The sequence below is a fragment of the Tenrec ecaudatus genome, chromosome X (assembly GCF_050624435.1).
Source record: "Tenrec ecaudatus isolate mTenEca1 chromosome X, mTenEca1.hap1, whole genome shotgun sequence".
Lineage (NCBI taxonomy): Eukaryota > Metazoa > Chordata > Mammalia > Afrosoricida > Tenrecidae > Tenrec > Tenrec ecaudatus.
This window is the reverse complement of record NC_134548.1, coordinates 164,409,204-164,430,831: the sequence shown is the minus strand read 5'-3', so window position 1 is coordinate 164,430,831 and position 21,628 is coordinate 164,409,204. Positions and strand designations below refer to the sequence as shown.

Below are 21,628 nucleotides of genomic sequence, written 5' to 3'. Positions count from 1 at the left end.
TTCAAACTGCTGACCTTGTAGGTCACAGCTCATGCAGACCCCGGCCCATGAGGAGTGCCTTCCTTTCTTCAGGCTGCCCATTACAAAATACCACAAGGAGAGGGGTTTCCAAGGAGAAGAATTTACTGGCTCCTCCTTCTGGAGTCCAGATCAGGGAATTAGTAGGCTACGCGCGTGTGTTCTTTGTGGGCTTCAAGAGAAAGCCCACCTTTGTCTCTTCCCGTTTCTGGTAGCGCCGGGATTTGCATGGCACTTCTTTGCTGCTTACAGATCTGTCTGCCTCATTGTGACCTCTCTATTCCCCCTATGTGACTCTGTTTCTCTGTTGGCTCCCCGCTTTTAGAAGACTCCATTCAGACGGGATACCTAAAACCAAGCTCACTGCCGTCAAATTGATTCTGACTCATAGCCCTATAGGACATTGTCCAAAAATGGGCCCTGTGAGTTTCTGAGACTCTAACTCTTTACAGCACCACACAGCCTTATATTTCTCCCTCGGTGTGGTGGCTGGGTTCGAACTGTTGACTTTGTGGTTAGCAGCTTAATTTGTAGCCCACTATACCACCAGGCCCCACCCCCCTTATTACTGCACAACCTTGTTTCATTCCACTGACATCTTCAAAGAAAGAAGCTATGTCCAAACCAGAGCTTTGGCGGTGGGACGCTGGAGGAGGGAATTCAATCATTCTATCTGTCACAGGGGGAAGCAGGAGGGAATGAAGCTGGGCCAATGCTATGTTCTTCTCCCCACAGGTTTCCCTGCTTGGACCCATGGCCTCCTCCCAGCCAAGGCTCAGCTCTGGTGCCCTGGTTCTCCACAACCCAGCTGGAGTGTGCCAGAGCCAGACCGTGAGCTCTGTGCCCCAGTCCCCTTCCTGAGGGTGCCTGGATCTTGGAAGCCTGAGGATTATGTTATTCACCGGGAAAGGGCCATTTCTTTTGTTTTCTTGATGAAGTTTGTGACATAACTTTTCATTTCTAAAAAGCAGAAGCGATTACAAGGATCTATGTATAACCTCCTCTCTGGGCGATGGACAAGAGATAAGTGGGTGAAGGGAGACATAGGGCAGTGTAAGATATGACAAAATAATAATAATTTATAAATTATCAAGAGTTCATGAGGGAGGGGGGAGCAGGGAGGGGGGCACAAATGAGGAGCTGATACCAAGGGCTTAAGTGGAGAGCAAATGTTTTGAGAAAGATGATGGCAACAAATGTACAAATATGTTGTCCACAATGGGTGTATGTATGGATTGTGAGAAGCGTTGTACGAGCCCCAATAAAATAATTAAAAAAGTAGTTTTGTTCAGCTATAACCCATACACCCCACAACTCACCATGGTGAGCGCATAGCGCGAGGATTGTGAGTGATGCCGCCTGAGCCTCAGCTCCTCAAAGGACAACCCCGTGTCCTGTCCCATGGCGCACCTGCCCCCACCTCCCTGCCCTAGCCTCCATGCAAGCACTAATCTACTTTCTGTTTCTGTGTATTTTAGACATGTGATGGCAATGGAAGCATGCAGTATGTGTCCGCTTGTGACTGACTTATTGCAGTCAGTTTCGTCCTTTTGAGATTCATCCATGTCACGGCATACTTCCTTCAGAACTACCTTTCTCTTCATGACTGCATAATATCCCATTGTATTGAGGATAAGTTAAAAACTATTGCTTGGTTAAAGAAAATATCAAAGGGGAAAATTACTGGTTAGCAATACTTTCTCTACATCTAGATCTATGGAATTCTGAAGGTGGTGTTTCCAGCTGTCTAGCCCTTCTCTCGAGCCTGCGGGTTGGTTGTATAAGCATTGAATTGTGAAACAACGGTTATCAGTTCGAACCCACTAACTACTCTGTTATGTTCCTGGGTAGACACAATGAATAGGTTTCTACTCAACCCTCAGTGAAACACATTATGGATTAAACACCATGATGACTTTGGACGCTGACCAGGAGGGCAGCATGGCATAACCCAGGGGCTACACCAGAAGGAGTTAACATAGAGGCCTGATGGAATAAACTGAGCCCTGCCTCAAAGGTATCTCAATGCTTGGAATGATGACTGGGGTACTCACATGGGAAGCAGAGAGTGACAGTCGTGGAACTGTGGAAGTGGCGGTCATTGGACCTTGTGGAGAAAACTCTGGTTTGGTGGGTGTGCAATGGAAAGGGACCCAGAATCACCATATCTTAGGACCTTGGTGACCCCCTCTCAGCGACATGACAGGTTTTGATCTGTTGGGTAGGGATTTGAACTTGGAAGAATTGATCCAGGAAGTTTCCCCCGGGGACCCCCCCCGGGACCCCTCCCCCACCCCCCACCCCCGCTTAGGGTCAACAGAGCGCAATCGAATGGGAGATGGAACTGTGTGGAGAAACAACTCACAGGTTGTGGCTCACGGTGGAGTTGTACTCACATAGACAGTGACCAGAGTGCTGTGTCATTGGACAAACTGATGATGTTAGAAGTGCAATCGCCTATACCCTAGGGGGGTGAAGGACAAAAGTTTGACTTTAGTGTTCCTATGAGTTTTTGTTTTCCTGCCTTTGGTTTGCTTTTTTTTTTGGTTTATTTCTTTTGTTGTCTGCTAGTAGGTTTGTTACTATTGTGGGGGTAGCTGGTCAAATGGGGTTTTGATTTTGTCATAATATGATTGCCACAGTATATCTGAGTTGTGCATATTCCCGGGACAGGCAGATGGATGCTGGGTCCCCACTGAACTCTGGCCCCAATCCAAGAACAGTTCTGATAACATGAAAGGATCATTGAAGATAAGGGTGCTACAGCAAAGTGTGGTGAAGAAAGTAGATGGTGCCCGGCTATTAATCAGTATCCCAATTCTACCTTACAAATCCGGCTGGACCGGAGGATGTACACTGGTACAGATAGGAACTGGAAACACAGGGAATCCAGGACAGATGATCTTTTCAGGACCAGTGGTGAGAGTGGTGATACCAGGAGGGTGGGGTGGAAAGGGGGAACCGATTACAAGGATCTACATATAACCTCCTCCCTGGGGGATGGACAACAGAAAAGTGGGTGAAGGGAGACGTCAGACAGTGTAAGATATGACAAAATAATAATGATTCATAAATTATCAAGGGTTCATGAGGGAGGGGGAAGTGGGGAGGGAGAGGAAATGAGGAGCTCAAGAAGAAAGCAAATGTTTTGAGAATGATGATGGCAACAAATGTGCTTGACACAATGGATGCATGTATGGATTGTGATGAGAGTTCTACGAGCCCCCAGTAAAATGATTTTTTTACCAAAAAGGATAGTGTCTGGGGTCTTAAAGGCTTGTATTCAAACATACAGCCATCTAAGTGAGGAGTCAACTAAGCCCACACAGAAGAAGCACAACAGCTTGTGTGATACAAACATGACAAGTACAAAATTCAAATATGACAAAGGGAAAAGTATCAGAGCTTAACTTGTGAACACCCAATTTGCAGAAGGCTGTGGAGGACAGTGGGGGCCCCCAAACCCATCTGTAGACTCTCTGGTCAGAGTAAGACACTGGCAGATCCCCTTTAGACGCAGGCAAAGGTCTGGAACAGCCTTACAATCATACATAGATCATTGTGATCCTGATTATCCTGGATCAAACTTGATACTTGGTCAGCTGACCCCCCTCGACTCAACCTGAATTTGTCCTAGGTACAAGGATCTCTTGTTTGTCTCATGACAGAAACACTTCTTCCCTGGCTTTTAAAATATTGATAGCGATCCTTTTTTCTTGCTCATTGTTTGTATTTTTATCTTTATATTGCAATTGTTTTATCCTTACCACTTCAAATCGTTTTTTGTTCTTTCTTGTTTCTGTTAGGTTTCCAGTTTGTGCAGCAGAGAAGTGGATGCATAGAGATAATAACTGATGCCAGGGTTTCTAGGGGAGGCAGGGGGCGGGGGCAGGGAGGGGATTTTTGGAGTAAACAATGAAGTGGGAGGGGGAGTGAGCACTAGAATGGAAGGTGATTACACAAGTCATTTTAACGGTGATTTAATCAGGGGTCAAAAGAGAAAATGTTCTGAAATTGATTATGGTTACAATCGCACAATGCTTTGTGATACGACTGAACTCTTAAATGGTGTGATATGTGGATTAAGTGCTAATAAAATTGTAAAAATAAAGATTTATGGCCTCACAAAAACCCTAGGTGTGGGAATCCACTCCATGGCACTGGTTCTTTGGCGGGGTGAGGGGAGGGGGCGGATCACTGTGCTATGAAGATTTCTGCCCTCCTTGATTGACACCACCTCACAATGGCAGTTTTGTCATTCTTGAGGGACTCAAAATCTGTTTCTCTTCCCTGGCCTTTGAGTGTGGGGAACAAAGAGATATTCAGAGAGGCAAGGTCAGGTGTGTAGAGTAGATGGGGTTAGGTTTCCCAGCAAAAGTCCAGTAGGACAGCCCTTGGTACCCTAGAAGAATGAGCAGGTGCATTGGTGTGTTGGGAAAAACAATTCCTCATCACAATGGTCCTGGGCTTTCTCTCTCCACTGCACATTGCAATTTTCTTTAAACCTTTTCTGAATATGCCCTCACACTTGTCCTGTGTCGTTTGAGAAAAATCTATCAATATGGGACCTTTGGAATTGCCCAAGGTCACTGTAGCCTTTAGAGCTGATCTTGAGGCTTTGAATTTCACTGAACAAGTAGATCCCCTCAGAAACCACTATTGTAATGGTAACTGGTTGTTGTTGAAGGCATCCTATCGAGACTAAGTGTCTGACTGAGAGGACTTACCTGCCGCCATCCACTGGTTACAGAGACACATTGAAGCCAGGTTGTCTGCTTGTGTGTACCCATGCTGTTTATCCATTGCTCCATTGATGGACACTTGAGTTATTTCTATCTTTCAACCATTGTCAACTGTGGTGCTTAGAATGTACTTTTGTGTGAACATGTATTTTCTTTTCATCTTTCTTGGGAGTGAAACTGCTAGGTCAGATGGTAACTTTATGTTTAATAATTCAAGGAATCTATGGATTATTTTACTCTTCACAGCAGTCAGGTGAGGCATAAACCCCCCCCCCCCAAAATTATTGCCTTCAAGTCAACTCCGACTCATAGCGACCCTACATGACAGGGTAGAGCTGATCCACAGGCTTTCCAAGGCTGTCTGTGAATCTTTACATCCATTTCCTGAGGAGGAGCTGCTGGTGGGTTTGAACCACTGACTCTCTGGTCAGAAGCCAAGCACTTTTAACCACTGTGCCACCAGCGCTCCTCTAGAAGGCGGTCGTCTCATTGGCTGGCCTGTCCAAGGTCCTACAGTTAGTGAGTGTTGGAATCTCATGACTTGCATCCAGAGCCTGTGGTCCCGGAGTTCGAGTGTTTCATCCTGCCCTGTGCAGCTCCTTGGCCCACAGGCTGTTCCCAAGTCCCATGAGCCCCTGGGCAACTGGACCTCTGCCTTTGGCCTGAGACTGCACTTGCCAAATCCTCCCACTGCTGCCTGCAGGCCAGGCTAGTTGGTGTGCCAAACCTTTGTCCCCAGAGGAGCCACTCACGAGGAGCAGGGCTCTGGGTGGGAGGTGCACAGGGAGGACCAGGCTCTGCATGACGCTTTGAAAGGGCCACCCGTCTCTATTTGCGGCTGAGTGTGGGGCCGTGTGATTGAGCAAATGCAAAGGAAAGTGGCCCAGGGAACCGAGGCAACACAGCTGCCTTTCCACAGGGCTCAGGGCCACAAGCTTTGCATTCTCAATGGCCACCAACTAGCAGAAGCTGCAAAGGCCAGGCCCCCAGTCTTCCAATAGGGAAGCGTCCGCGGGGGGAAGGGCTGGAAAGAGAAGGAGAATGAGCCAGTGAAGGAAAGAATGGAGCTGGCCCCTGGGGCAGATCCTTGTGTCCACATCCACGGCCTAATGGCATATCAGCTTGGCGGAGGCCCAGTCCAAGCCCTTCTCTAATGGGGCGCAGGTAATTCTGGAGCCAATGAAAGCACTGTTTTAAACATGCAAGGAAAGTAGAAACCCTCTTGTTTGGGGGACAGATACTGTGACTGCATGTGCAAGACCCATTACGAATCACGTGTGTGTGTGTGTCTCATAAGTCCCCTCTGGATCTCCCCCTACTCCCCCACTCCACCCCATTTCAAACAGCGTGCTGGGCCTGGCTTCTTCAGGCACCCCCAGTGGAGGTTTGGAGATGCTGCACCCAGAGGATTGTGGCACTGATGGGGTGGGTGCTGGAGTGGGCAGGTGGGGGACAGGGCCCACCTTTGGTAGGTCCCAGATAGAGAAGGGAGCTGAGTCGTCAGGTGGGGCCTTTGACACACATGTTCCCTGGGCACTGAGGTGGGGGGGGAGGGGCGAGGCAATTCGTCATGGCAACATGCCTCACTACAGGGATGGTTTATGTGAACAAGACAATCTATAACCAGCAATCCATTTCCTCTAAAGATCTTTTCCCCTCCCCTCCAAAGAAACTAGTCTTCAGAGCAGTTTTAGGTTTGTAGTAAAACCACGGGGAGGGGCAGGGTAGAGGGAAAGGGCAGCTGGTGGTAGCCAGGCCAGGCTGGGATCTGAGGGCGTGGGCAGGAAGTGGCCTCAAGGCTGCCCTGGTGGCTGCGGTGGGAAGTTGACGAGATGTCTCCAAATGGAGGCTGGGCCTAGCTCACGGGCCAAATTCCTTTATATTTACATTCTGAGGACAGGACAGCTGTGACCCATGCGTCACTGGGGAAGGCTTTGGAGGGCCCCTGGCAGGGCTGGGGCTGGGGTGGAGAGGAGATGGGCCTTAGCCCCCAGATTGCCTGGCACTGCAGCCCAGAGGCCTATAGAGAGACAGAGGGTGGAGGGCTGAAGTGGAGAGCAGGGCTGAAGTGCCTCAGTGTCCCTGAAGGGAGCCAGGCCTGCCTGTGACCTGGCACTGCTGTAGCACCTTGAGGCTGAGGGGCAGCACTGGGAAGGGATGGGGCAGCACAGGGGGCAGGGCTCTAAATGGACTAGGATTGAGTGGCAAAGGACTTCATGGGGCAAGACCCAACAGAGTGTGTGTGGGTGGTGGTGGTGGTGGTGTTGTAGGGAACCCATGTCACTTGTCCCCCACACAGGTGTCTGAGTCCTCCATTGCTACCACTCCCAATGAGCAGGGCTGCGTTCAGTGTGAAGGCAGGTAGCCTGATGAAGACCCTCCTCTCCTGTGACCACAGATTTTGGGAGGGGGCCACTCCCAGGCTCTTACTGGTAAGGCAAGTGACCTCATTTCCCTGCGCAGCAAGCAGATCATCTTCCTCGCTGTCCTGCCCTGCCCCCTCATCGGCTGTGTGTGGAGTCACCCTCTGTAGCTCACTGTGTCATTACTTCTAATTCCTGGGGCCACACAAGGGTATCCAAACACCGAAGGCAGGGGTGGCCTGGAGCTGGGTAAATCTCGCTCCCCATCAAGGTGATGGACGAGGAGGGGGATCTGTGCCCTCAGCAAGTGTCTGACCCCCCTCCCCCCACCTCCCTGGGACCTGTGGGGCAGGTACCTCGAACGCGCCCTTGACAGAAGAGACCACCCAGGCACTTTTTCTCTGCGCTGTTTATTATAGAACGAAGGACAGATCGCGCTGGCTTGAAACAGACACTAAGTTTCAGAGGTAAAGCTGAAACACATGACGTGGCAATAGAAATGTGGTTACACAAAGCCAGGACACTGCGCAAGGTTTACAGGACAGTGGAGGTGGGGCTTCCATCAGACACTTCAATATATATGACGGTAACTGCAGAAACAATCAAAGACAAGCCCCCAAACAACTATTCATGTTGACAGACTTTTTTGTCCCCTCCCATGCCCCCCTAAACCCCAAACTCCACAGTCTTACAGGAAAACAAATACTGACAGGTTGGCAACCAGGGGACACAGCAAGGAGGGCGCTGGGACTGCTGCAGCTCAGGCACTAGCTCTCCCTGGGCTTGCTTTCCCAATCCAAAGCACTTTACAGTCCCCTGTGAAATGTCCCCCGAGGGTGGGGGTCAGGGTCCCACAGCTTCCTGTCATCAGGTAAAGAGCTAGCGGAGTCGGAAAGGGTTGCAAAGGAGATTTAAGAATCACACAAGGCGATCAAATTTTTAGCAAACATGGAAAAAATACATCTCCCACATCAGAACCCAAAGTGCCGCAGCCTTCCGGCTCAACTAAGTCTCACTTGAGCTTACAAGACAGTTTTCATGTTTGTAACAATGTGTAATACACACACACACACATACACACACAGAGACACACACTCGATGTATAAGAAACACAACTCTACCGAAACAAAAACGATGTCGTCACTTTATTTACAAAGTCACAAAATGAAGTATAAATTACTTCAGTCATGAATGCTTAGGAAAACCATTTACAAAATTTTCAACTCTGTACAAGTAGCTTGAAAAATCACCAGCTTGCAGTTTTGTCACAGGTAGTGAGTGGGGTGGAGAGACGTGGGTTGAAGTCCCTCCAACGGGCTATGTGTGAATTTATGATGTAATCACTTCACTCTTGGGGGGATGTCACCTTGGGGCTTTCTCTGGGCCTCCTGGGTGGGCTGGCTACCATTCTGATCCAAAATGTCATCGATCAGCCTCAAGTGGGACATCCAGTCCTCGTTGGGGCGACCAGTAGGGTCTTCCAGGAGGGCTTCTATGAAATCTACCTCATTGCCATCCATAGCCGAGATCAGATCATCTAGGGGAGACTGGGGCAGAGAGTCATGGGGTCGCAGCTCAGCGGAGGCACCTGCTTTGTTGGGTGTGTCTGCTGACTGGCTGGCAGCAATGGCGGAGGCAGCGGCGGTAGCAGCCGCAGCAACCACGTAGCTTGGCGGCTCAATGCCCTCCATGGGACTCATGGGATTGAAGCTGGCCAGACCCTGCTGGTGGGACTTGGAGGCATTCAGCTCAGGCACAGGGCCCTGTGCTGGGCTCTGCCTGAGGCCCTGGCTGCCCAGCAGGCTGAGGGGGGCGTTGGCTAGAGCAATGCCTGTGGTTTGGTGGGGGGGCACAACCGTCTGTGGCAGTGGGGATACTGGGGCAATTGCAGACGTTTTCATGGGCACCTTGGCAAAAATGGAGTTGCCATCAAAAGGCCGCTGATTGCTATGATCTGTTTGGCTTGGAGTTTCTCCCCCAGAGACCACCACTGTCCTAGCTGCCACTGCCCCCGCAGCCCCAGCCCAGGGGCCATCGTTGAGAGCGCTCGAGTGATGGAACTGGGTGGGACAGAAGCTAGGCAGTAGCACTCCCGGGGGAGCTGCCTTTGGACTCTGGGCCTGCTGGCCAGAGCTCAGGGGCAGGGCACACTGGGGGCCAGAGCTGAAGATTGCTGGCTGCTGGCAGGGAGCTGGCGAGGTCACACCCACAGCGCCCCGGTTTGGGGGCCCAGTGGTGGGGGGTTTTCGTGGATTCAGATCGCTAAGAAGAAGCCTGGTGCTGTAAGGTATCAAGGGCTGGCTGGGCCTGAGGCTTGCCTTGATCTGGTTGCGCTTGGAGGTGACTAGTTCTTGGACAGCTAGAGAGACAGAGAAGTGGGGTCAGTTCCAAAGGCATCCCAGTGACTCCTTCCAATGCCCCCTGACTCCTTACACTTGTGAGTGACATCGCATCACGGAAGACAGGAAGTCTAGTTTTGTCACCTCGTATGTTCCAACAGGACCTTGCGAGTGTGGCATCCCCAGCTGATTCTCTATCACACCCTATTGAGAAATCCCAACATTCCCTGCTGACCCTGAAGGGCATCATTGCTGCGCCCCCAACCCACCACACGTGCTGCCCATTCAGAGACATTGACCTTCCCTGCTTACCTTGAAATTGACTTATTTGTTGGGCTAAATATCCACTGCGCTGTTCAGGGGTCATTGCCATAAGACCTGGTCTGCATTTCTCTGGCTAAACAACAAGTGAAAAGAGCCATGTTAGATGACACGTTCCATGCACAATTAGCCTTGGGATCACACCGTGGGGACTCAGGACGTGGCTTTGGTGGAGCAGAAAGCATGAGTGAGCGCACCAACACACACAACGCATGCAGGTCCCACCCTTCCAAGCAAAATTCCACAGGTAGAAATAAAAGGAGGCGTTTCCACTTGGGATCAAAAAAGAAAACAAACCAAAAAAACAACTGCCAAGAGCATAGGATGCGAGAGGGGGAGGGGCAGAGCTTCACAGCAAGAGGGCTCAGGACAAAGATCTAGGCGCTGTGGAAGTCCAGCTGCTCAGGATGGGTCAGCAGTGAGATGTTGTCACCAAGATAGCAAATGTCACATTAGGTTGCATTAATAGAAGCAGAGCGTGTAGAGGGCGGGAGGTGACAGGCCTATACTACTCTGCTTTGGCCAGGCTATAAACCCACAGTGCTGCAACCAGGATAGGGACTGGGCTCTGAATCCCCCAAGTATGGATTGAGTTGCCTCTGAGCAAAAGGGCAGGCGTGTATAGCCTAGGTGAGGCTGGCTTGGGGAACCGGTCAAAGTGTGTTTCTGGTGGCTCAACATGAAGAATGGACGTTCCCACAGGGCTTCACTCTCCCACAAGAGGAGAAGTCACTCTTGTGCCAACTTCCTTTCTTCCTCCTGACTGGCTGGAGCAGGGCAACTGGGAGGACCTGCCTGTCCACAAGGGAGGCAGCTGAGGAAGTGGCCCAGGAGAGTCCCCTGAAGGCTTCAAGAACCTGGGGGCAAGATCTGGCTCCCAGGCCCTTACTTGATACTTCCCTCCACCTCTGTCCTCTCGTGTGCCCCACGGCTCTGGGTCAGGCAGCATACTCCGGTGGCAACTGTCTGGCTGGAGTCGCTCCAGATGCCACAGGAGCATAAAGAGGAGGGCTTGAAGAAGGGGCTTCCACACCAGCTGGGCTCAGTGGGATGGGAGAGAGGGAGGGTTCATGCTGGGATGGGCCTTGGCTGAGATGTGGCCTCAGGTCCTGCCAAGGCAGAGGGGCAAACACCTGGCTCCAGTAGGCTACACCAGCAGTGACTTCACGAGACCAGGGCTGCTTTTCTGTTCCCATATATCCTGTTTTTTTTCTGTCCCAGTGGTGGCGCCTCCAGCACCCATGGGGGGCTGCGGGAATGTGGGGGAAGGCTGCTTCCCAGTGACGCCCTGGGCCCTGGACAAGGGTCAGAGGGCTGCCCTCGTGAGTGCTCCCTGCACCGAGCATTCTCGGAGTCATCCCAGCAGCACCCAAGGACACACCCTCCAGAAGTGGGGTACTCTGGGGGGTGCTGAGATATGCAGGGGGGAAGGGCCACTTCTTTGTGGTGGGCGGACACAGACAGTCCTTCCACCTCATACAGGCCCTGGAACTTCCCTCCTTCCTCCTGATCCTCCTTCCAGTCCCAGGAGGGTGGAACACAAACACCATTGGCCGTCCCAGGTTCCTGATGGGACAGCTAAGTCTCCTACAGGTTAAAGGACTCACCAAAGTCCCAGGGCAGCACAATATCTCCTACCTCCAGGCCCAGGGTTTCTGCCGGCTGCTTCTGAGGACCAGTTGTCATGGATGGGGCCTGCTAGCTGGGCCCTCTGTGCTCACTGGCAGCCTAGTTTATTTGAGCAAATAGCACAGTTCTAAGGGGTAGTGCTGGGGGCTAGGAAGAAAGCCTAAGGAAGGGCAGCAAAGTCCAATGGGAAGGATGTGGGGAGAAAGCCAGCCCCACCCAAGGCTGCTGGGGCAGGATTCCCAGTGGAGGGCCTGGGCAGGCCGGCAGATGACACAGGGCGCATGCTTCTCAGCAGCGTGGGCTTCACCCAGGAGGAACGAAATCCACAGCCTTTGAAACGGAAGAACAGTCTGCTCGGTGGCACTACGACAGAAACTCTCACTTCCAGACAGTGCCATTGCCCCTAGCCCTCGGCTGTGGTGACTCTGGGGTGCCACCACGCAGACCCCACTGGGCCATCCAGAGCCAGACCCGGGCTCTGTCATGGCTCCCGATAATGTGGATGTGGCGTTCTCTGTTCTGTAGTTGGAGCCTCCGTTTTTGTCTGTCCTCAGTGTGCTCTGAAGATAAACCATAAGCACACAGTTGCTGCCTTTGACACTGACAGTTCGAATCGCAGGAAAATGGAGAAAACAGGAAATGACCAATGTTTTCAGTGACCAAGAGGAAACAAAGGGCCTGCCTGGTGATGGAGCGCTCACGTGACTCATCTTCCTAGGGCCACGCTGTCAAGGAGGGGAGAAGGGGGGCAGGCAGACACGATTGCCACTATTGTGAACCTGCGCCTGGGGTTAGCAGGAAGTCTCCTGAGAACTAGCCAAAGCCCCGGGCTCTTCCCCTTCTGAGCTCATGAAAGGCTATGTACACAGAGATGGGTCCCAGGAAGGTCTTCTGGGGCCAGCTTCCCTCTGAGGCCTAAGGAACTGCAAAGCACCTCCCTCCCCTACTTCCACAACCCCCCATCCCCGTCACACACTGAAGCCTACCAGCACCAAAAGAAGTCACTGTCATAATTTGAATTCCACCTCTCAGAGACTCCACAGGACAGAGTAGAACTGCCCTAGTGGAGTCAAACTGCTTACTTTGCACTTCATAGCTCACCCCCCAACCCATGGCACCACTAAGACTCCTGGCGCCTCTCAGCACATCTCAATATATGGCCCAGCCTCAGGCTGGGCTCTCCTCCTCATTCTCCACCTGCCCCTAGGGCCCATCTACCCCCAGTGCCATCACTGCAGAGGAGAAGTGGCCTAATTCGGGATTCGGTCACATGGGCCAAAGCACTTGCTAGTTGTCAGAGGTGGTAGCAACAGGCAGATCATCAGTAGGCCTCACAGACAGATGCTCACCCAAAGACTCTGTATTTTCTACCAGGGGCCCTAGGAGGGGAGCATCTGCCTGGGTGGATTCCAGTCAGATGCACTGAGGTGAGAAGACGTGAAGGGGGGGGAGGTGCACAGGCTTATTTTGTAAAGTGCCTTGAGGTAGGGACAGAGAAAGAAGGAGTGATAAGGGAGCATGAAGGGAATGACGGGGAGAGAGGAGAGGAGAGAGAGGAGGTGGGGAGGGAGGTGGAATGCAGGGAATTAAGGGGGAAGGGAAGGGGAAAGGGAGAAGAGAGAGAGAGAAGAGAGGGAAGGAGAGAATGAAGTGAATGAGGGAGAGGAAAAAGGGGATAAAGGAGGAAGGGTAGGCCAGAGAGGAGAAAGAAGGGGCAGGGAGGGAGGAGGGTACTTGCTTTTTCTAGGACTGGAGAGGACCCAGCTCATGGATTCCCCATGCAGAGCATGGCTAGAGGGCCCAAAGGTGCTACCCACTCTTGTGGCTTCTGCTTTGAAATAACAGGAAGATCATCTAGCAGGTGGGGCGCAGGCACCCAAGAGCAGGTGCTGGAGGGAGGTGGGGGGCAAGCTCTGGGGCTCCTGGGCTCTGGCTGGCGAGCCCATGGATACCACTGGGTGGACACCACTCAGCTGAAGGAGGAGCTGCCCCATGAAAGGGACCACGTGAAGAAGGGGTACTGTGGAGGGGACATTGAAGTTTTCGGGGAAGGCTGTTCCTCTCCCCTAAGGGCGGGCTTGGGTTTAGGAGGCAGTCCAAAAGCAGGGAAAGTGCCTGGCTTCCAAGTTGACCTGCTGGAGGACACAGATCGCTTTGGCTGGTTGAGTGCTAAAATGACCAGGACAGAAGCTTCCCAGGTGGTACAGGCAAAGCCCAAGGAATGCCTATGGGTAAGTGATAAGGGTAGGGTGTGGGGTGAGCAGAGTGCTGGATTCTGGAAGGCAGTGGTACCAATGAAGGCAGAAAGCCTGGCTCCATGGAGCCCCAAGGACAGAATCAGTTCTCAGGAGGAGGGGCCATTGCAGGGGAGCAGAGTTCAGCTCAAACCAAGCTGGTTCTTTTTTTAACAAGAACACCTGGTCAAAGATGAAAGAGGTTGCCTGGGGAAGGAGTGAGCTCTCCATTACCAGAAGTGTACAAGCAGCGGCTACTGGGCAGGAGCACTATCGAGGAGCTTCCTAAAAATGCACAACAGGCAACAGTCACGTCTTAACTTCCAGGGCCTGTGCCTCAGTTTCTTACAAATGTTTGGATCAAGGCTTACTGAACACCCACCCTTGGGCCTGCCCTTGCTTAGTGACTGTGAACCCACCAGGAAAGTGCAGTCTATCATCAGTTGGGTGACTGGCATGTATGGCGGGCTCAGGGAGTTCAACTGTGCTTGAAACCAAGGGTGGGAGGGAGGTGCTGGCAGACATGGCAGCTTGTCAGAGAAGACCACTGTAGGCGGTGGTCCAGGCTCAAGCATGGGCTGGCACTGGCAGGCCAACTGGGCCAGGGTCTGGGGCCCTGAGGTTCAACTGGCAGCTGCCACATCCTCCCCTTAAATAGCCAAACCCTGGGGGCACACTGGCTGATGGGGGCTTCTCTAGCCCCTCCAGAACCTGACCAGGAGCTGCCAGGATGCGTGGGGGCAGGGCTCTACAGATAAAGCACCATCTAACAAATGGCTGAGGGAATCCTTGCGGAAGGGGCCCAGAGTCTCTGCTTGGGAACAGGTAGTTGTGGACTGCACAGTTTGGTGGTCATCAGCAAGGCCACGGAATTATACATTTACAGATGGGTCAAGTGGCAGATGTTTTGTGACATGCATCTGAGCACACAAAAAAGTCAACTCCAACCACCCCTGCCATCACAAGGGGAACCATCGGCTCAGATCGGCAGGCCTCTGCTGCTCTTGCCATGTTCTGTCTTTCCACCGACCTGCATGCTCTCTCCGCTCTGACCCAGCCTGGCCTTGATGCAGGGACTGGCAAGAAATGGGGTTCTGGAAGGCTGCCGGCAGAGGGCGCCAGCTGTGGCACCGGGGCCATCCCTGCGCCTTTCCCTGAGGCCTGCCTTGGGAGGTCTCTTGGAGCAAGCAGAGAAGCAGCAATGCTGAGAAAGCACTCGAGGTTGCCAGGGGCCTTCCTTCAGAGCTGTCACCTCCGGTCTTCTTCCCAACCCCCAGGTGAGGCAGGCGGGCAGGCTGAGCGGGGGACTGCGCCCTGCTTGGCTGGCAGATGAAGAAAGCGAGGCGCAGAGGGAGACGGACTTACCTGCAGCTTCGCAGCTAGGCAGCAGTGGAGCAGGCACCTGCCTCCAGGCCTTCGGATCCCAGCCGCCCCAGGGCGCTGCCTCTGAGGTGCTGTGCGAGGAGGTGACTCGGGCCAGCTCATGAGCAAAGGAACTGCTGGGCAGGTAGGGCTCATTCCCCAGCGCCTGGCAGGACAGGGGCTGCCGGCCGAGGCTGACCTGGGGGGACCTGGCTTCCCCAAGCTTGCAGGCTTTGTCTATATGAGTCTACAACAACCGATTGAACAGTCTGTCAGCGGCCTGGGCGTGGCCTGGGGTGGCGTTTCTACACACAAACTGGATGGGGGGGCGGGGCTCTGAACTCTCCGGTGGTCAGGGGCTCCGTAGTTTACAGCTATGGTCTGTTCCCAGTCAGACGCCCTGCCTGATGGTGGTGCTTCACCCTCCCTAGCCCACCAACATTTTGCAGATGTGTTTAGGGAGAAGGGTGGTGGAGTTTGGCCCACTTGATCCCCACCCTTGGATCTTAGGTTAAGAACTCCCTGCCTTGAGCCATCACTGCCTTGTTTACAAGAGGAATGAGGCTGGTGAGTTTTCAATGACTGTGACCACTAGCTCTTCTGCCATCCCGCCCACACCGCCCCAACTCCACATTGGGGTGTGTGTGTGAACCTGCTGCCGAATCTGCAAAACCAAATGGTGAGAGCAAGACCCCAAACAGACAAGTGTAACTAAAGCTCCCCACAGACAGGTGCAACCCGAACCTGCACTGGTCTTCAGCCTGCTGGGACCTTGTAGCTTTGAGACTTGGGTGTGAGGGGCACCTGGTCTACCCAGAATGGAACCAATGACTCACTTCTTCCAGTCAAAGGCAATTAAGAAAACCTCATCCTTGATTTCCATGTCAGGGAAAGCTGCGGAACTCCAATGAGTGGCTGACACGGCCCTGCCAAGAGGATGAGGAAGCCTGCTCAGATGGCTGGCCTTGGAAGGGCTGGGCTGCGAGAGAGCATCTGGGCTCAAACACCAAACGTCCCAGAGAAGAGGAAACTATGCACCCCCGAATGAAGAGTTTAGCAGAGCGCTAACAAGCCAGAGTCCATTCCGTCAGGGCGCCAGGTGCTCAGTAAGAAGCTAATGTGGGCAAGTCTCAAACACGGATGCCCTTGGAGCCGATGCCTGGATGCATCATTTTGAATGAAAGCAACGGTCACTACGGAATGTACCGAGTGCTTGCTAGGGGCCAGGCCCTAACCCAAGTGTTTTCAATGTTCTGTCTCACCCAGTCCCTCTCAACGGCTGGACACACTCGGATACAGTTACTGTCCATATTCTCTAGGTGAGGAATCAGAGGCTCAGAGTGGTGAACTAAGTTGCCCAAAGTCACACAGCTAGCCGGTTAGCAGCAGAGCAGATGCAAACCCAGCTTGGCTGGCCTCCCAAGCACTGTGTCATTGTAACATGTCGGCATGAACCTGCCATGTGGAGGTTCAGAAACTTTTAAACTGTACCACGGCAAAGGGTACATGCTCGATTTGAAAGTGGGTACGCGTGTGTGTGCTCGTGCAGCTGCACCTGGAAGAATGAATTGTTAAAATGAGAATACGAAACTGGGAAGAGGAAGAGAATCAAATGTAGGGCTGACACCACCACAAAGCAAACAAGCAAAAGCAGCGGTCGAATTAGTAACCTGGGTGATTCTGACCGAGTGAATTCCATGCGTGCTCCCACCAGGTCTGAGCTCCCTGGCCACCTGCAGCGTCATTTCTTTCCCTCCCACTTGTTCTCAGGGCAAGGTGACCTGGAATGTGAGCAGCAATGCCACTTGTTACCACTGACAGTCCTTTCCGCCTCTATACTTAGCTCGTTGATGGATTTTAACAATGTGTACTGCCACATTCGACTTTAAACACCTCGAGATACAAATACAAGAACCAGGAATGCTGGCCGCGTTCGCACAGGGTTGCAGGGCCTCAGTGGTCTATGAGGCCAAGAAAGAAGCCCTGGTGGTGGCTGCCCCAGGAGTGTGGGCAGATGTAGCAGAGCAGCCATGGAGGCAGCCAGGAGCCACTTAGATCAGCAGCGCAGAACGGCGGCAGGCACTTTTCAGACCAGAGCCAGCCCCCATTGAAGATGACATAAATAACCTGGAGGGAAGTCAGTTTTGACTCTGCTGACTGAGTGCTTGACAGCTAATATGATACATAGCCCCTCCCCCCTCTCCCCCAACCTGCCTCAACGGCACTTTATTTAATTAGGAAAAAACCTCTGCTAACCACCCATCCTTTAAGGGTGAGACCTAACGCCCAACGAACGAAGCTAATTTGGATGCTTATATTTCTAGAAGTTCTAAAACATCTGGTCAGTCCAGTCCTCTTTTGGGGGCTCACTAGAAATCCCAGAAAAGCCAGGACACCAATCATGGATGAGCATGATCCCTAGCTCTTGGAACTGGTTGGATCCATGTAATTCCTAACTTCATCAAATGAAGCCACGGGGCAGTCTGATTGCTAGGGGTGCCTGGCACCCACCTTTGCAAAACTCACACCCACTCCGTCTCCGAACCTGGGCTTCCTAGGGAGCTTACTGGAGCCACCGGGGCCCAGAGGTCCTCTTCCTGCAAACCTCTCCTGTGGCTCAGCCTTGCCTGGAGATATCTGAACATTGCCATTGGTGCTGTCTCCATCTGTTGACCTCATGGCCTCTTTGCAGCCAGGATCGCAGGCTCTATCGCAGCTCCAGCTACACCAGTATACTCCGAGTTCTCTAGACAGGCCACCACACACCTTCGGGGAAGCTCATTCTCTAGGTTTCCACCCCGGGAATTCTTGGTATCCTGGATATTTTTGAGGTCCAGGGCTGACAACACTGCAGACTGATGGAATGTTCTTACTGCAGCAATTCCCAGTCGCCTCTGGCACTAGCCAAGGGCTCCGAAAATGCTTGTCAAGTTCAAATGACTTGACCCTGAGCACAGAATGATGTCTTAGACACTGGGTTGATCTTAATCTGGTGCGCATGGACCATACTGAACTTTTTTGGGGGTATAAACAACAATGATAAATCAAGACTCTACTTAAAACCCTTAAGTGTGTTGTTCTATGCTGCGGGTTTATAACATCCATCAATAGGATACAGAGTGATCATAAGCACACAGTGGAACCCATTGATCTTATTTGTATATAAATAACGAATGGTTTTGGTAAACCGCACATCCCCCTCACATGCTAGTTTTCTGACTCATGGCAGCCTGACAGGACAAGGGAGAACTGCCCTTGTGTGTTTCTAAGATTGTCGCTCTTTATGGAAGTACAAAGCCTCCTCTTTCTCCTGCACAGCCACTGGTGGTTTTGAACTGCTGATTTTGTAGTTATCAGGCCAACATATAACCGCTGCACTACCAGGATTCCTCATCTCAAAAGGGGGTGACAACTGTACATTCCATAGAGACGGGCAGGGTTGTGAACACACAAGAAGCACCTGGCATGATGGCTCATATTGGGTAAGAGTGCTTCTGCCATCTATTAGTACTTTTGTTAAATCCCAGGTACTGGTCGAGGGATTTTATGTGGACTAGCCTGGAAGTGACCATGCTATTCTAGCTGTAGTCTGATTTATCATCTCCTCTACCTTTTGGTCAAATATTACTGTTAGTCACCGTCAACTTGCCTCTGATTCACATTGACCTTATGCATAATGAAATGAACTATTTCATGGTGCTATATCATCTTCATAATCATTAGCATGCTTCAGTCAGTCCATTGTGCCCATTGGTAAAATAAACTAATTCAAAACTCCAAATTCACTGCCATTGGGTCAGTTCTGACTCACAGGAACCTAAAAGGACAGAGTAGAACTGCCCCAGTGGGTTTCTGGGGATGTAACTTTTATAGGAGAGCTTCATCTTTCTCCCAAGGAATGACTTGTAGTTTCAAACTGCTGACCTTGAAGTTAGCAGCCCAACATGTACACCGCCAGGGCTCCTTTGAGCTTAGATTAGATCCTAGGTATTGTCTGATTTCCAAGCCTGTGCTTTGAGGTTAGCTCTATCACACCACCCAACTGAACTCGATACATGGCAACAAGCACACCAGAAGCGGGAATGTTCTAGAGGGCCACCAGGACCCACAGCTGTGCAATGGTATCCCAACATGAGGAGCACTCCAAATTGAGAGGTTGCTGCTCTGATACATGTAGGGCAAGGGGGAAGCTGGACTCACTAAAGGAATGTTGTACATCTTACTTTGGTGAGTAGCAAGTGGGGTCTAAAAAGTTCATAAGCAGCCACTGAAGGTGCCACTATTGGTCCCTTCCTGTTCACAGGAAAGAACAGAGATGAAATGAGAAGACACATGGACACAATAGTCCAGTGGACTAATGAACAATGCACATGTCAGCCTCCACAACCCTGAGACCAGAAGAACTAGATGGTGCTGGGCTACTATTACCAACTGGAAAGGATCATATTAGAAGGTCCTAGGCAGGGTGGGGAAATGTGGAACAGAACTCAAAATCAAAAAAAGAGATCAGGCTTACTGGTGGGATAGAGACTTATGGGACCCCCAGGATTATGGTCCTTAGCCGCCCTTCAGGTCTGGAACTGAACTCAACCCCGTGTTTCAATAATCAACCATTTGCCATCACAAGGTCAACCTTTAGTTCGGGAAGTTAGAAAAGAAGGAGAAATAGAGGCAGGAGGTACAGAGGGGAAGTGGGATAAGCGATGGTACATCGAGGAAATTAATTGCATTGAGTAAGTTTGATCAGAATATATATGAATCGTTGAATATAAATCTATGATCTTCTCTGCAATCCTTCATGTCATTCACAATACAAAGTTAAAAGAAAGAAAACCTGCAGAATACCAAGAAGGCCTCAGTGGTGTAAGAGTTTCCGTGTTTGGTTGCTAAAAGGAAGTTTGGTGGTTCAGTTCCACCCCTGGGGCTTGTTGGTTCTATGCTATCACCTGGGAGCAATGGTCCAAAATCAACTCGATGCCCCAACAGGAGCAACAAAACGCCAGTCCCGCCTATTGAGTGACTGTGTTTCAGGAACTTCATTTTTGCAAAAGCTTGTTTGGGTAGAGCCTATGCAAGACCAGGAAGGGCCTGAGGGTTTCTGGACGTTAGCGAAACATACACAATTTAGTTTTAATACATCCAAGTTTAAATGGCTTCCTCAACTATGGCTGCCACAGGATCCAGTTCAACTGGTAAGCTACTACTTGGCTTAGGGGTGAATATATAAAAACATAATCCAATCACACAGAAAGGTTTAAAAAAAATCCATCATGAGTACATCAATTCTGCAACAATCATGTTTTATTTTGGTCCCCCCACCCCCGCCTGCAAAATTTGCTCCAATGCGGAAGAAACTGGAATGCTGGCTGACTTGCCTTGCCCCTTGCTTGCTATCTTCTAGGTCGGACACTGTGTTCTCTGACAGAAAGCCTTCCAGGCTAAGGGCCATTTTTGGCAGTGTGATCTGATGACTGGGTGGTCTGCTGGGCTAGGCGGTCCATTGGGAATTATTCAGGCAGCAAGGTGGGCACAAAGATTGCTCCTGGGAGTCTTAGGATCTTCTATGCTCTCTGGCGCTGCCTGTGTGGTTGCTTCCTCAACTTCTACAAAATTCCTATTGTCTCCTTGTCCTGTAGTGAACAGGTGCCACAGGCCAAGCACTGACCCGAGTACAGATAGTCTCTCATTTAATCTTCACAGCCTGAACAGAGGCTCTTGTTAGTAGACCCATGTTATCCCACTGCCTGCGGGCAAGTCAATTCTGACTAAAAGCGAATCCATATGTGGTTTCCGTGAATATCAGTCTTGATGGGAGCAAGGAGCCTCTTCTTTCTCCCACAGAGCAGCTGGTGGGTTTGAACCACTGATCTTGTAGTTAGCAGCCCAGCTAAGGTTCAGAGAAGTAAAGCAACTTGCTCAAAGTCATACCCAGGTAAATGGCAGTGCTGGGAGCTGAATTTGGGCTCAACTTAATTCCAAATTCCTGACCACCACAAATATGAAAACCCCCTAAGGGCCAAAGTTCAGAGCATAGCCCTCAGGCATCTGCGTACCTGCCCCCACACCAAATCCCCTCAGTGGCTCCAACCCACTGTCACATTCGGGCAACCAAGGAAGGGAGCGGCAGGATTTCCTTTGGAGACTTCCGGATGTAGATTGCAGATTTAATACGTGCATCTCAATTCACTGCTTCCCAGAGGTCCAGTAAAAGGACAGTCGGTTTTAATGTCTTGTCTTATTTTTAAAGACACAATCCCACAAGGATAGAGATCAAAAGGGAGATAACAGCTCCATAATTTCTGAGGCTGAAATGCCAGTGCTCCAATCCCCGCCCCGTTAACTAACTAAAGAACCCCAACGATGCTGGATCATAGGGTACAGGGGGAAAGTGGAATCTTCCACAGGCTCAGGAACGGGCATCCTGGGTAGTCTCTGCACAAGGAGGTGGAGGGTAAAGTAAAAAGCAGGTCCATCACCATCAAGGGTGCCTGGAGGTCAGAAAAGAACTGTGCTCCACAGGGTTTTCCATGGCTGGGTTTTTGGAAGTAGACCTCCAGGCCTTTCTTCTTAGGCACCACTGGGTGTATTTGACCTTCCAACTTTCCGGATAACAGCAGAGC

The 21,628-nt window shown here is 51.3% G+C and overlaps 1 protein-coding gene across 3 annotated transcripts in view; it reads right to left on the bottom strand.

The window, feature by feature from the left end:
* Positions 1-7,530: 7,530 nt before the first annotated feature.
* Positions 7,531-21,628, bottom strand: part of MAMLD1 (mastermind like domain containing 1) — a 116,313-nt gene continuing 102,215 nt past the window's right edge. For all 3 annotated transcript variants that reach the window (XM_075539621.1, XM_075539619.1, XM_075539622.1), the window contains 3 exons: positions 15,012-15,255; positions 9,775-9,859; positions 7,531-9,482 (listed from right to left, as the gene is read on the bottom strand). In XM_075539621.1, the coding sequence (XP_075395736.1) occupies positions 9,819-9,859; positions 15,012-15,255 (285 nt within the window). In that variant the 3' untranslated portion in view covers positions 7,531-9,482; positions 9,775-9,818. The remainder of the gene's footprint in view (positions 9,483-9,774; positions 9,860-15,011; positions 15,256-21,628) is intronic.